General features: G+C 26.2%; 2 protein-coding genes across 2 annotated transcripts; one reads left to right on the top strand and one right to left on the bottom strand.

Moving 5' to 3' along the window:
- The first annotated feature begins 4,640 nt into the window (after positions 1-4,640).
- LOC115719212 (AT-hook motif nuclear-localized protein 1-like) lies at positions 4,641-6,114 on the top strand. Its single transcript, XM_030648165.1, has 5 exons — positions 4,641-4,749; positions 4,855-4,901; positions 4,990-5,115; positions 5,201-5,338; positions 6,076-6,114. The coding sequence occupies exons 1-5, from the start codon at positions 4,641-4,643 to the stop codon at positions 6,112-6,114; spliced, it is 459 nt and encodes a 152-aa protein (XP_030504025.1).
- A 1,870-nt stretch (positions 6,115-7,984) lies between these two features.
- Positions 7,985-13,837, bottom strand: LOC115718507 (GABA transporter 1). The gene is made up of 7 exons (XM_030647305.2): positions 13,579-13,837; positions 13,246-13,476; positions 9,920-10,017; positions 9,510-9,696; positions 9,288-9,415; positions 8,910-9,143; positions 7,985-8,409 (listed from the first exon to the last, which is right to left on the bottom strand). Exons 1-7 carry the CDS (start codon positions 13,694-13,696, stop codon positions 8,029-8,031), a joined length of 1,377 nt encoding a protein of 458 aa, XP_030503165.2. The 5' UTR covers positions 13,697-13,837; the 3' UTR covers positions 7,985-8,028.
- Between the last annotated feature and the right edge of the window lie 1,402 nt (positions 13,838-15,239).

Here is a 15,239-nt window from a genome sequence, read left to right as displayed (position 1 = left end):
AGCTTAGAAAACAACATTGCTCGCCGGGTCTAGTAGCGTGGGCCTGTAATCCAAGTGGAGGCATGTGGGAAATGGGACATTAGGTTGGTTCAGTGGGCTGGATTCAGTGTCAGCTATCTACTGGCCTGCCCGTTCCAAGCTGAGAGTTGGGCCTTGTGGATTGGACGAAAGTCTGGCCTACTAGGCTCCTAGAGTGGAGGGTAATGCGTGAGGCTGGCTTCACAGAGCAGCGAAAACCTCCCGCTCTCGGCAGTGGAAGGATAACGGGCCGGTGCTACCTGAGTCCACCATGGTTCACTGGGCCGACCTTAATAGGACCATTTCTTTTTTGATTTTTTCTTTTTTTCGCCAAATAAAAATTTCTTTTTGTAATTTTTAATTTAACCAACATTTTCACAAATTTATATTATTATTGAGGGATAAGTTAAGAAATACCTCTTTATCTATTAATTAAAAATATTCTTATATTATATTTTATTAAAATGTGTCCATTTTTGTGAGTAAATTTTCCAATATACCATCACTCAATTTAAGGAGTATAATAGACACATCATCTATAAATGTGAGTATATCTTAAAGAATATAGAAATAATCATAAAAATTAAAATAGATAAATTTATATTATTATTGAGTGATGGTATTGAGGGATAAGTTAAGAAATACTTCTTTATCTATTAATTGAAAATATTCTTATATTACATTTTCTAATATACCATCACTCAATTTAAGGAGTATAATAGACACATCATCTATAAATGTGAGTATATCTTAAAGAATATAAAAATAATGATAAAAATTAAAATAGATAAATTTATATTATTATTGAGTGATGGTATTGAGGGATAAGTTAAGAAATACTTCTTTATCTATTAACTAGGAAACAAAGCCGCGCTTCGCGCGGTTTTGAAATATTTAAAGAAAATTATATATATTTACATTCAAAAATATATTAATTTTATATTTATTTATTAGTTTAATATTTAAAAATATATGTAATATGAGTGAAGAATTTTTCAATTTAGTAATTTTTTATTTTTCATATAATATAATATTTTTGAAACTCATTTTATATTTATATATTTACACATGTATTAAATCATCACAGTATAATTGTTCATCAATTAATTATTATTTGTTTTTAATTTGCTTTATATTTTTTATAATCCTTATATAGAAAACATATGCAGAACAATACATACCACAACTATTTTTATTTTTTATTTTTGTGTCATATGATTATTACAAAAAATAAATTAAAAGACAACAACAATAATGTGATAGAGTTCATAACATAAAAAAATATTTTTTTTAACAAAAATATATATGAAACTCTCACACTTTTTTTAAAACTAAAATAAAATATTACTTAGACTTATTTGAGCTTTCTTATTTTATATATAAATATATAGATTTTATCAACTCAACTAATATTATAAATATTTATAAAAAATATTAAATTATTTATATTAGTGTATATACTTTAGACCAAACATAAATATATATATATAGGGAAAAAAAAATAGAATGCAGCGATAAATGAAATGTCATCCCAACACTCAAGAGGTGTAACTAAAATTGTATTATAATTATTATCATTAAAAAGATATTGATGATTATTAAAAACCGTATGATTATTGCTTTTGGAATATCATAGGTTATTTTTTATTCTTTATGATTTTAGAAATTGTATTTAATAGATTTTTTTTTTATTAATTATTATTGTGATATATTAATACTATTTATAATTCTCTTTATTATTTTTTTTCCTTCAATTATTAATATGTATACACACTTTTATATAGAATATGTAAAGACATATATATGTTACGGTTTTTATAACTGATTGTCATATTTATTATTATAAGATATAATTGAATATTAATTATAATTGTGGTTATTGTTAGGATAATATATAGATTAAGAGTATAAATTACGAAAAATTAAAAAATTGCAAAGAAAGAAAGATAGGTTGCCACTTAAGAGTTTATATATTGATTTGTAAAATAATTTATATTAATGCATATTATAGGTATTACATAACAATAGAATTTTTCTAATTTTATAGAAACATATATAGAGGTATATATAATAGGTATGAGATTAGTTATTAAGAAAATATGCTATAATAATAATAATAATAATAATAATAATAATAATAATGGTGGGAGTTATAACAAATGAAAGGTCACCATTGATAATGAATGATAATTAATTAAAAAAATACTAATACAAACATTAAATTTAAGAATTAAATTATAATTAATTAATAATCTTTCATTAGTAATAACATAAAAAAATAGAAAAAATAAAAAATTAAATAAATTCAAAATAATGAAAAAAAAAGACATAGAAATAATGCAAGGAGAATGCCACAAAAATCTATAAGTAGCTTCCAAGAGTCTCAAAGCCTACGACAGTTGAAAAAAAATAATATTAGTACTAAACAATGCAATATGATTAAATATAAAGAGAGAATTAAGAGTGTAATTACTTTTTTTTTTTTAATACCTTCGGTAGTGCAGAATACAATATGATCACAAAAATTAATTTATCAAAATATTTTTTATAAGAAATTAAAAACAATTAAACATATACACACTGCACACAATCTCAAAATTTTTGTCTAAAAAAAGGGATAATAATAATATTAGAGACAATGATAATAGCATAAGTATACAAACCATATCATCCTTACAAACCATCTTTGTCTCATCTATCATCCCAACCCACTCTGTGAACCTACAAAACAATAACCCATAATGTTGAATCATAGGGTCAAGTTCATTTAATTTTAATTATGAGATTGAAAACATATTGATCAAAAAAATCCTAATGAAAACAAATGATAGATCATAGAACACAAAATAAGTTAGGAAAAAAAATGAAACTAATAGAAGAAATTAAGAAAGGACTTATACATGGAGATGTTGGTGGGAGGTGATGATGATGAAGAAAAAGAAAGAGCTTCAAATGCAGAAATAACCTCACACGTCGGTAGAGCCATCCTCTATAGTGATAATGGTGGTGAACAAAGGACTATATATGGTTATTTTGGACAATGAATTCCAAAGATTAGGAAGCTTCAGTTATGGAATGAAAGAAAACCGTAGGAGAATTTTTAGGAGAATTAGTTGGGAAGTAATGCGTTACAATTAGTGACAAAATTAAATGAGAGATTTAAAAAGTTAGAGCCAATTAAATGAGAAAAATAGAATAAAAATCTAATTAAATCACAAAAATTGAGATAATTAGGATTAGCAAAAAAAAGCTTATAAACTTGCCACTTCACCACTCTTTAATAGATTTTTAGCTAGAAATTAGGAAAAAAAGAGAAAATTAGGTTCCTAACATGGTAACTTGCCACATCACCATCCCTAATTAGGATTAGCAAAAAAAAGCTTATAAACTTGCCACTTCACCACTCTTTAAACAAATAAATAATAATAATAATAAATAATAATACGCAATTAATAAATTTTTAGCTAGAAATTAGGAAAAAAAGAGAAAATTAGGTTCCTAACATGGTAACTTGCCACATCACCATCCCTAACAACAGCATTATATAGATATATAGATAGATTGAAAATATTCTTATATTACATTTTATTAAAATGTGTCCATTTTTGTGAGTAAATTTTTCAATATACCATCACTCAATTTAAGGAGTATAATGGACACATCATCTATAAATGTGAGTATATCTTAAAGAATATAAAAATAAAAATAAAAATTAAAATAGATAAATTTATATTATTATTGAGTGATGGTATTGAGGGATAAGTTAAGGAATACCTCTTTATCTATTAATTGAAAATATTCTTATATTACATTTTATTAAAATGTGTCCATTTTTGTGAGTAAATTTTCCAATATACCATCACTCAATTTAAGGAATATAATGGACACATCATCTATAAATGTGACTATATCTTAAAGAATATAGAAATAATGATAAAAATTAAAATAGATAAAATACAATCTAATTTACTCAATTAATATAAAATGTCAAGCTAGAGTGTAAATGGGCCAACATAATTATGATCATAATCTGAACAAACAAGATTCACTGGGCCGACCTTAATAAGACCATTTCTTTTTTCTTTGAGGAAATTACACTCTATACCCTTTTTATATAGTCCTCTTTCATTTTTACCCTCTTTTTTAAAGTCTATCATTTTTACCTCTTTTTTTGAACATTGTACCAATTTTGCTCCTGTCATTTCAAGATACTCTCCACGTGACTCTCTTATGTCAGGGTATTTTGGGTACAATACACATAAAAAGAAGTATATTTCAAATAAATATAAAATTAGAGGCAAATTTGGTTAATTGATTAATAAAAGAGGCATTTTTCAACTTGCCCCTTTTTCTTTTTGTTCTCTTTTTCTTTTCGATAGTTTATAATTTTACCAACATTTTCAGAAATTAATATGATCACTAGAAAGAACTAATATATTTCTCACTCTGTTTTATCATATTATTTGTGACTAATCAATACAAAAAGGTAATTAAAAGAGAAATAGTCCCAAACTAACAAAAATAAATAAATATATTATATACAATCCGAGGATTATAAATAGATTTACAAGTATTACATATAAAAGAGTGTAGTGATAACAATATATTCCAAGAAAATCAAAATGGATTCTTCTAGTAGTAGAATTAATGAAGATGAAATAATGAATTCTTGGTCAAGAGATAAACCAATGGAACAAGAAGAACAATTACCCAAAGACAAAGGTACTAAAGGTAAAGAATTAGCAATAGAAGAAGAAGTTGTCACCTAATAATTATATCTTCTTTAATTAATCTTTTATATATTAATTAATTTTCTTGTGTGGATTTTATACACAGCTTTGAAACCTTTAAGTCCTCAAGTGGTAACTGTAAATCTGGGTGAGGTAATAATCTGGTTTCATTAATTAATTGTTTTCTAAATTATAATTTCATCAATGTAATTATTTTTTTTTTGTATTAATTAATTTGTAGGATATTGTGACTAAAATTAAAACATTGGCTTCCACTTTTGACTCGTTGACCATTCTTTCTGCTTATGGCTTAGTATCTTTTGCAAACATTCTTTATAATATCTCTGATCAAGTCGAGGCTCACCAGGCATGTGACAACAATTATCTTTTTTTTTTTTTTTTATTGATTTCTTTGTTATTATAAATAAATAAAATGAATTATTTTGTTGCAGGGTTTGTTTCAGATTCTATCTTTGACATGTTCAATGGAAGGTGGTGAAGAAATAACTGTGAATGTTTCATTGTCTGATCCAAAATCAAAGTTCAAAGTTTTTGGTGGAGTTGCACAAGTACTAATTCCTACTCAACTGGTGAGATCACACTATATATTTATATATGGACACATTTTTATTAATTGTATTGATCTAATCATAATGTTTTATTAATTTTCAGATCATTATAATATCACAGATTGGGATCTTTACTTTCGTAATTAAGATTTTTACCATTGCAAATTTTCAATCATTAGACCAACACTAAGACCATATTAACTATTTTGTTAGCTGTAGCTGGTCTTGTATGTTTTGTTACTTGCTTCATTGTTGTGTTGTGTTGTGTATGTGTACATGTATGAACTTTGTGCTTGGTCTTCTTCTATGTCTTTTACTGCTTGAATTGTTTATTAGAACAATGAATCAGACCTCAAATAGTATAAAAAGAAAAGGTACACTAGGCTAAGGCTAAGATCATTGTTACCTGATATAGCAAGCTTGAAGCTAAGCTTCCCAACATTGAGAATCTCAGCAATGCCTACTATTTGATGCTATCAACTAAGTTTGCTTGGTCTAGTAAATGAGAATAGAGTGGCTCATGAATTTACTTAGAAAATGCAGGTTATAATCACCTCATTCACATACCAATCTTTCTACTATAAAAACCCCAACATAGACTAATGAGCAAGTTAACATTTTGAGTAATCTTCCTTTCATGTCTAACAACCAATAGAATAATATATATATATATCATAGATTAGTCTTCCTTTTCTGTTTTAAGATAGTATCACTGTAATACTTCATAATCTTTTAGTTCAACATATAATATAATATAGGCATTGCCATTTCTGGCTAATCTGAGGCAAAGAGCTTAGCCACCATAAGTCCCACATGAGAAATGAATATGATAGTTGAGTAGTATATAATAGGTTAGAAAACATAACTGCTCGCCGGGCCTAGTAGCGTGGGCCTGTAACCCAAGTGGGGGCATGTGGGAAATGGGACATTAGGTTGGTTCAGTGGGCTGAATTCAGAGTTAGCTGTCTACTGGCCTGCCCGTTCCAAGCTGGGAGTTGGGCCTTGTGGTTTGGACGAAAGTCCGGCCCACTGGGCTCCTAGAGTGGAGGGTAATGCGTGAGGCTGGCTTCACAGAGCAGCGAAAACCTCCCGCTCTCGGCAGTGGAAGGATAACGGGCCGGTGCTACCTGGGTTCACCATGGTTCACTGGGCCGACCTTAATAGGACCATTTCTTTTTTGTTTTTTCTCCCATTTCTTTTTTTTTGTATTTTTTTCATTTTACCAACATTTTCACAAATCAATATTTCTGACTCCCTTTTGTAAGTTAATTAGAAAAGAAAATAGTTCTAACCAAGTTAATTCTACCTATATAATCATAATATTCATTGGAAAATAAGTCTTTTTTTCACATATATGATTACTAGAAAGATAATTACAATTAAAAATCAAACGAGAAAGAAATTTTCTAACTAAGCGAATTTATTTTTGATAACAAATGTAAATTACAAAAGTCAAGATACATTTTCAGAAACACATGTATATGATTAATTTCAAAAATAAAAAATCACTCTTAGTATGAAAACTCATTTAATGAATAATGTATGTACAACAATAGTATGTATATGTAAGAAAAAGCACCACACTATTCTTCAACATGAAAATCAACCCCATCCAATTTGTACAGTCCAACAAAAAGTGGATATGAAAGTATCTAAAACAAAATAGGAATAGAACATGTATCAGTTAGGGGTGTTCCCGGTTCGGGTGGTACAGTTTTTGACTATTTTTTCAAACCAATCCGCATATGTAGCTTTTTCAATTTCTCAAACCGCACTCGTACTGCGAAACTAAAAAACTGCAAAAATCACACCGCAAAAAATGGTGTGGTGCGATTTATGTGGTTTTTGCGGTTTGGACTATCATTAAATAATTAAACTATCACAAATACAACAAAGTTTAAGCAATACTTGTCAAAAATACCATAAGACTTGAAAATAAACATGAAAAAAAAAAGTTTCAAGGTTCAACATGAGCATTCACATATTAGACCTAAATAAATATAAAAATTGGTATTTTTATAATATGTGGTGCAGAGCGGTTTGAAACGAATATTAAAAATTCCAAACTGCAAACCGCGCGGTTTTAAAAAAAATTCAAACCGCAACCGCACTGCAAAAAATTTTAAACCACATTTTTATTGCAGTGTGGTGTGGTGCGGACGGTTTAAACGGTTTGATGAACACTCTAGTATCACAGTAAATCAAATCAAATTGACCATGCATCAATTAATACAAAATAAATATATAATAGCAAAAAAAAATAATTGTTTGAACATATTATCTTTTAAGAAAACAAATAAATAAACGGAGTAATAAATTAAATAACTTATAAAGTTTTGTCTATTTATTTGGTAAGAGTATCAATTTTACTCCTTTTGTAAATTATTTTAGATAATGGTATACATTATAATTTATAATTATATTAGGTATCCTTCTTGTTTTCTAAATTTTTTTAATAATTTATAGTGTCAATCTTACATACAATCTTATTTTATTTTACAAGCGTGCAATTAATTATTTTAAATTTTATTTTCGACACCATAATATATCCAAATTATCTTGAAAACAGACAAAATATATACTATAACTATAACATATAATATGTATATATATATATAATACCAATCTAATTTTTTAAAATACAAAAAATAAAAAATACTCCTACAATAGAAATAAAAGTGATATCCCACAATTAATATATAAAAAAAAAATTATACATTTGCAAATAAGCGATACGTTTTGGCGTCAAGGCTTATTTGTCTAACTGCAGCCACTGCAGCAATGACCCCCAAAGCTGAGAAAACAACTGCAATTAAGAGATTAAGCCAAAAAACAAAGCTTTTTTTAGAAGGCTTAAATGTCAAGTTGAAGAACACAACGGGTAATATGAAGTCAAGTGGCATGAAACCAAATGCCCCAATCAAAGCATTGATGTCCCCGAAAAATGGGAGCATAGCCGATATGGTGGTCGCTATCACTACTGATAGCGACCGAGTAATTAGTCTTGGGATAACATTTCGAGCAGCAAACTCTCCCCTCGATGAATCCCCGAACACTCTTTCCAGAACTTCATTTGTAGGCTGCAAATAAACCTGTTTATGCCATAAAAAAATTAATTAATATATTCCTCATAATAATTTTTCATATTTAAATGAGTAAATACTATTTTTGAGTTTATATTTTGCAAAAGTTACCAATTAGACGCTCTGTTTTGTTAAATGACAAAATGGATCCTGTATTTTTTAAAATTTTACAAATAGGACCCTGAACTGATTTTTTGTCAAAATAAAACCAAATAATAATCTGATCTAGAGATGTTATGACAAAATTGGTTATATTTTTTGTATCTGTTCTTATTAGAAAAAGTTAGTCATATTAAAAAATAAAATTGTTGAAAATTGAGCTCAGAGTTCTATTTTTACCATTTTAAAAAATATAGGGTCCATTTTATCATTTAACAAAACAGAGAGTCCAATTTGTAATTTTTGCAAAACGTAGAGTTTAAAATAGTATTTCCCCTATTTAAATTGTTGGATTAATTTTTTCATTATCCACTTAATCAAAAAATGACCAAAAAAAAAGTTTGACTTACCACTCCAACAGCTGATAATTGCATTATGGTGAAGATGTTGGTCATGAGAATGAACCATTTTGGGACCAATGGCTTGGCCCCATCTAAGAAATTGGTGAGGATTAGGCCCTCAGCTCGGTTGCCAAATGCCCAATAACCACTGATAGCAACACTAAAAAAGGTCACAATCACCACTGTGTAGCAAATACATAGCCCTTTGAACATTTTTCCCTTAACTGGTGGTGCTAATGTTGCCTGTCAAACAAATTCTTTTATTACATATATTTTCACTTAATTACTATAAAATGAAATTAGGAATTGATATTACAATGATGCTCCTTAAACAATTCTCTACATTAAATGTTAAATTTCACTTATTATACACAATTTATGTCAAACCTGAATTTCTGGGATGATACCATTTCCATATGTTGTGGAAATGATAGCAATGGCATTGAAGATTCCAAAAATTTTGTTCTCTGTATCACCTTTGAGAGAATAATCTTTTGGCTCCTTTGATGTTTTTCCTACATAATACCAAAATTTCCAAATTCATTAGTTTAATAAATTTCACTAGTGAGGCTAATAATAATAAGAAGAAGAAGATATAATCATTATTACCAATATGAATGGAACCTGCAGCAGCACAAACACTATAGGCAAGGCACAAAACCAAAGAGACTAAGTTGATGTGTCTTAAAGAATGAAAAGATGGGATTTGAGCCAAAATCAACATGAAGCACCCAAATATGATCACAAATTCAAATAGCTTCATTTCTCCATTTGGGTTTGATAACAAGTAAATTGTCTGTCCATTTAAAATAAATAAATAAATAAATTGATGTGATGTGAAGTGAAATAGAAAAAAAAAATGTATTGAAACTCACAATTCGAATCATGTGACTGCACGAAATTGATCAGAACCCTACTAAAGGCTACTAGTGCTCAGTGATGTGTTTTAACCAATTCTGTGCAGCCACGTGAATCGAGATGTGAGTTTAGATTGGGACCAAAGACTTTTTATTAGGTACCTTCATGCATTGACCTCCTAGAAGAGTACAGCCAACAACAGCACCATAGCAAACCATAAATTGAATAGGGCCAACATAATAACGACCCCATTTAGGCCCTGCCATGACATATATATAATAATAATAATTTGTTAGCAAAATTACTCTATTTTTTCATCACAAATAATAATAACTTCATCTTATTAACTTTGTCTCTCATAATAATCTCATATTCTAGTTACTTGAATTTTAAGTTAGTTTATGTACAAATTACTTTAGAAATTTCTCTAGTAGACCCCATAAGAGGTGGTTTTAGTAGATTTTTTATTGTTTCAGCATCTAAAAAAACTTTTAGCCTAGTTTTTTTTTTATTATTTAACACCACTTGTAAATTTTGGTAAAATTCCGAATAGTTTACGGTTGTCAAAATAATGTATAAATAATTACTTGCCATACGTATGAGAAAAAACAGTCGCACATGTAACAAAATATGTAAATTTTATTTTCGGTATTGTAAATTATTCGAAATTTTCTAAAAAATTTATAGGTAGTCCTAAATAACTATAACTTACACGATCACGAAAAAAAATTAGCTTAAAAAATTCTCCTAAATAGTGAAATAGATAGGAGGTTTACCGAAACACCTCTTTAAGAGAGTATACTATAGATTTACCCTAAATATACAAACTATGATGACAAGAAAAGTGGTTTTTACACTATATACTGAAATTTTTAACCTTTTTTCTTAATTGTGGGGCGAATTTTTTTTAAAAATGCTGTGTTTTTTATATTGTGTACTGTATTAAGTTTTCACTGTTGTTCCATTGTTATTTTTTAGTTGTTCCACTATTATTTTTTATTGTTCTATTTTGTAATTTTACAATTTGTTTTACAAAAAAAATAACATTTTTGTAAAAAAAATTCGTATATTATAAACTTTTATTTAAAATCTAATATTTTTATAAAAGCCGCAGAAGAAAAATACACAAACAACATGGCATTAACATTTTTTTGAGAAAAATAGTCACTATTTCTAATAAAAAAATTTTATAATTTATAAATACTTAAATATTTTTTTGGTTAATAAAAAAAGTACAAATAAAAAGCATTAATTAATGACGTGAAAAGATGTGGGCCCAAAGATGGGCCGTGAATGGACTGGGCTTACTGAAACCCCAAGTCCACTGGTCAGCACTGCGTACTGGTTGGTATTGGTCTGGGCAAAAGTTATTATCACTCGTATCCAACTGACTTTCATTTATTTATTTATTTATTTTTGAAAAACTTTCATTTATTTATTTGAAATCGACTTTCATTTATTTCACAATACCTAAATCAATTATATTTCCTTTTAAATTAATGATAATAATAATAATAAAGAAAAAGAAAAAATTGAATGATACCATTTGGATAATGTGTTTTTAGCTCAATTGGTTGGATACCATATTTTTAATCTTGTGTTTAGGAAATTAGATAGATCTAAATAATTCCTTAAACCTAATTTTAGTTAAACTATTATTGTTTTTAGGTTTTTTTTATGGGATTATAACAAACTACATATACGTATATAAGTTTTTTAATAGAAACTAAATTTATTATTTTTCTCACCAATTTCAGCTTCAATAATAACAAAACAGGTTAAAATGGGTCAACATAAATATAATACGATTTTGTATGGGTTGAGTTAGAATTGAGAAAATTAGATACGAGTAAAAAAATAAATTAATACACTTAACACAAAATATAAAAACAAGTCACATAAAATATGACACGAATAGAATACAATAACATATTTTGATAGTCTTGCATCTTACAACAATGCTCCTTAATTTGTGGTAGTGGTGCCAATACTAAAAAACACACTATATGATGAGTAACCTGACAAGTGGCTATTCAATGATGGTGAGGTATTAAAAGCTATTTAATAGAGCAGAAGACCAAGTGAAGTAAAGACATGGTTTTAGGGAGATTTCTAGGGAGATATATAATAATATATAGTCATACACGTTACTCTTTAGTGTTATAAATATTTATGCTGACTTATCCCAATTACTGTTTCTCTTTTATAAAGAAAATACCATTTTTGATCCTATATTTTTATAAACTTTATTGATTACACCTTCTATTTTGTTGAATGATAAAATAGATTATGTATTTTCCAAAATAGTAAAAATAGGATCTGAGCTTAATTTTTAACAATTTTTTTTTTATATATAACTAACTTAAAGACAATTTCTAATACGAACAGATAAAAAAAAAATATAAACAATTTTGTCATAACACGTTTTAATCGGATTATAATTAAATTTTATTTTGATAAAAAATTAATTCAAGGTCCTATTTATAACATTTTAGAAAATACAGAGTCTATTTTATCTTTTAATAAAATAGATAATCCAATTAATAACTTTTGCAAAATATAAGGTTCAAAATAATATTTACTTTTTTATTATTATTATTATTATTATTATTATTATTATTATTCTCTCTTTTGAAAAGGACAATTATTGTGATTATTAATTTGCATTCACATTATCTTTCATGTGTATATGTTTAAAACTTTGCTACTATCTCTATATATATGTAAAAATCTTCATATCTTTCATATGAATATGCATGATGTATATAATATTATTCTAAACTTTATATCTTTGACTTAAATCCTACCTAATATCTATCAACAACCTTTATAATATATTTTATATAAAAACAAAATATAAATGTGATTGGTGTTTTCACTAACTTATTTCAACTTTTGAAAAAATAAAATAATAATAAAAAAAAAATGGAAAACTAGAGAGGTGGTAGGTATCTGTATAGATTCTAAGTATTGTATTAGAGTTATTATTATTTAATTATTAATTTAAATAATAAAAAAAAATTAAATTTTATACAATTTATCTATATTTTTTAAATATATAAAATTTAATCTAATTTTAAATTATTTTAAAAAAAGTATATTTAACTTATAATTTTATTAAACAATAAAATAAGTAATTAATAAGTATAGATATTTTAAATAATATAACTAATAAATTCATTGTAAAATGATTAATTAAATGAATTAAAGTCTAATTTAAATTTAATTTAATTTTATTGATATTTTTAAATACCTATTTAGTTATATTGATAAATTAAATTTAAATATTTAATACTATTTTTTTTAAAAAAAAAATTAATATTAATTGATTTAATGATATTAGTTAAGTACTTTAACGAAGAAAATAAAAAATAAAATCAAATAAACTAAGAATTTCGAAATAACCATATATAATATAAGATAATAGAAAATGTAAGAGATATATGATATATATATTAAATAAAAAGAATATTAATTATAAAGTTACCTAAAATGTCATGAGCCATATCTCTGAATCTAAGATGTCGACGACCGAGTTGAGCATGGTGTTCAAGAACCAAAGAGATTAAATTATATGAATAGAAAGTGACCAAAGCACCGATGACCAAACAAATAATCCCAGCCGTCCATCCAAGAAATCCAATGGCATATGGAAGACTTAGAAGAGGTGGTGCTACTATTGATGTTGTCAAATGATATCCACTATGAACCCATGATCCTAAAAAATAATAATAAGAAAGATGCATGAAGATCTAATTAAATGTTATATATATATATATAGAAAGTGAATATGTGTTATAATAGATATATAATCAATTACCTTTGGATTTAAGAACAAAACTAGCACCAGCATCTAGTTGATCTGTGTGATCATCATGAGTTTTGTGGGCATTAATGTTTTTGTTTGAAACTTCATCTTCATCATATATAGTTCCCATATCTCTCTTTTAGTTTCTTTCTCTCAAGAAAAGAAAATGAAAGAGAAAATGAGATAGGATATTTATATATAGAGAGAAAGAGAAAGAGAAAGAGAAAGAGAAAGAGAAAGAGAAAGAGTGAGAGGATAATTTTAATTTTATAACTCACTCTACAAGAAAATTTAAATTATAAATTATTATTGTTATGTTGTGACTAATTAAAATATTTTTAATTAAAAGTATTAATCATAAAAATTACAATTTGTTGTGACCAAATATGTTTTCATCGTAATACTTTTTGTGACTAAAATTAAATAAGTGACGACTTGTATTTATATGTTATATTTTAGTCACAAGTAATTTTTTGTTGCGATTAAAAGTCACATTTAATCACAAAATATTTATGTTATGATTAAAAAATTATCACTAAAGTTAATTGTTTTTTGTAGTAGCTCGAAACAACAAAGGAGATGATCATATATAAGTACTGTTATTGCGTAGTATTTTCTAGACGTGTCACGTTGAGATTAGTTAATGATATTCTTTAAAAATTATTATATTAAATTATGTGAGACTTAACTATACTTAATTAGACGAATAGCGATATTGACACATAGGAAGGTGATTGACATTAGAGGCACCTTTTAGCAATTATTGTATATAATATTTGTAAAATATATTATACGCACATGCATTTATTTATCAATTGGAGAATTAGCTGTGCAATTATTTTAATCTAACTTCAAAGTCAACGAGTGTGTTCATTTAATTTGTTGACCATATCACTATATGAGAAAATAGAGAGCAAGTTGGCAATGTGTATATATATTTTTTTTATCTTACTTATTTTGTCGATATTATACTATTTATTTGGATGGTGCCGCTAACAATTTAGACTTTTCTTTTGTTAAAAAAGAAAAATGATGTCAAAAATAGAATGATATTATTATATATGTTATAATTCAGGTCATTTTATCTTGAAATAATTAATAACAAGCTAATAATATGTTGGGGAATTTATGTAAAAACTTTGAGAAAAAGAAATAATTATTAACACTGTCAAATAATAACTAATACCTTAATTAATGGACTATAAGAAAAAAAAATACTAAAAAACAATTTCTTCCCTCACAAAAATAAATACTCTATAAAAATGCTTCTAATTTTTTTGCCAAGCTTTATGTATATACTTAATCTAGTACCATATAGAGCATCATTTTTATTATTTACTTTAATTTGTATTTAATTATTTTAATAATTTTATAATTTAATTTTTAAAAAATAATAGTATTTTTTGTTAAAATAATATTAATAAGTTTTAATAAAAAAAAAGTAGAGAACTCACTATATTTATAGAATTTCATATTCATTCTTTATTATAGGGAATTACTTTTTATATGACTGTATTTTTTCAAACACATTTTTTATTTTAGCTAAAGAGTGATTAGAGATGATCAGTATGTTAATAATAAGTATTTTCTCACTAAGTACGCGTAACTACACAAATGAGTATATATGATCTCTAAATATTAATTGAATTTTTAAATTTTAAATTCCACCAACT

Source organism: Cannabis sativa, chromosome 2, assembly GCF_029168945.1.
Source record: "Cannabis sativa cultivar Pink pepper isolate KNU-18-1 chromosome 2, ASM2916894v1, whole genome shotgun sequence".
Classification (NCBI taxonomy): Eukaryota; Viridiplantae; Streptophyta; class Magnoliopsida; order Rosales; family Cannabaceae; genus Cannabis; species Cannabis sativa.
The sequence above is the reverse complement of the archived record's forward strand: the minus strand, read 5'-3'. Positions and strand labels throughout refer to the sequence as shown.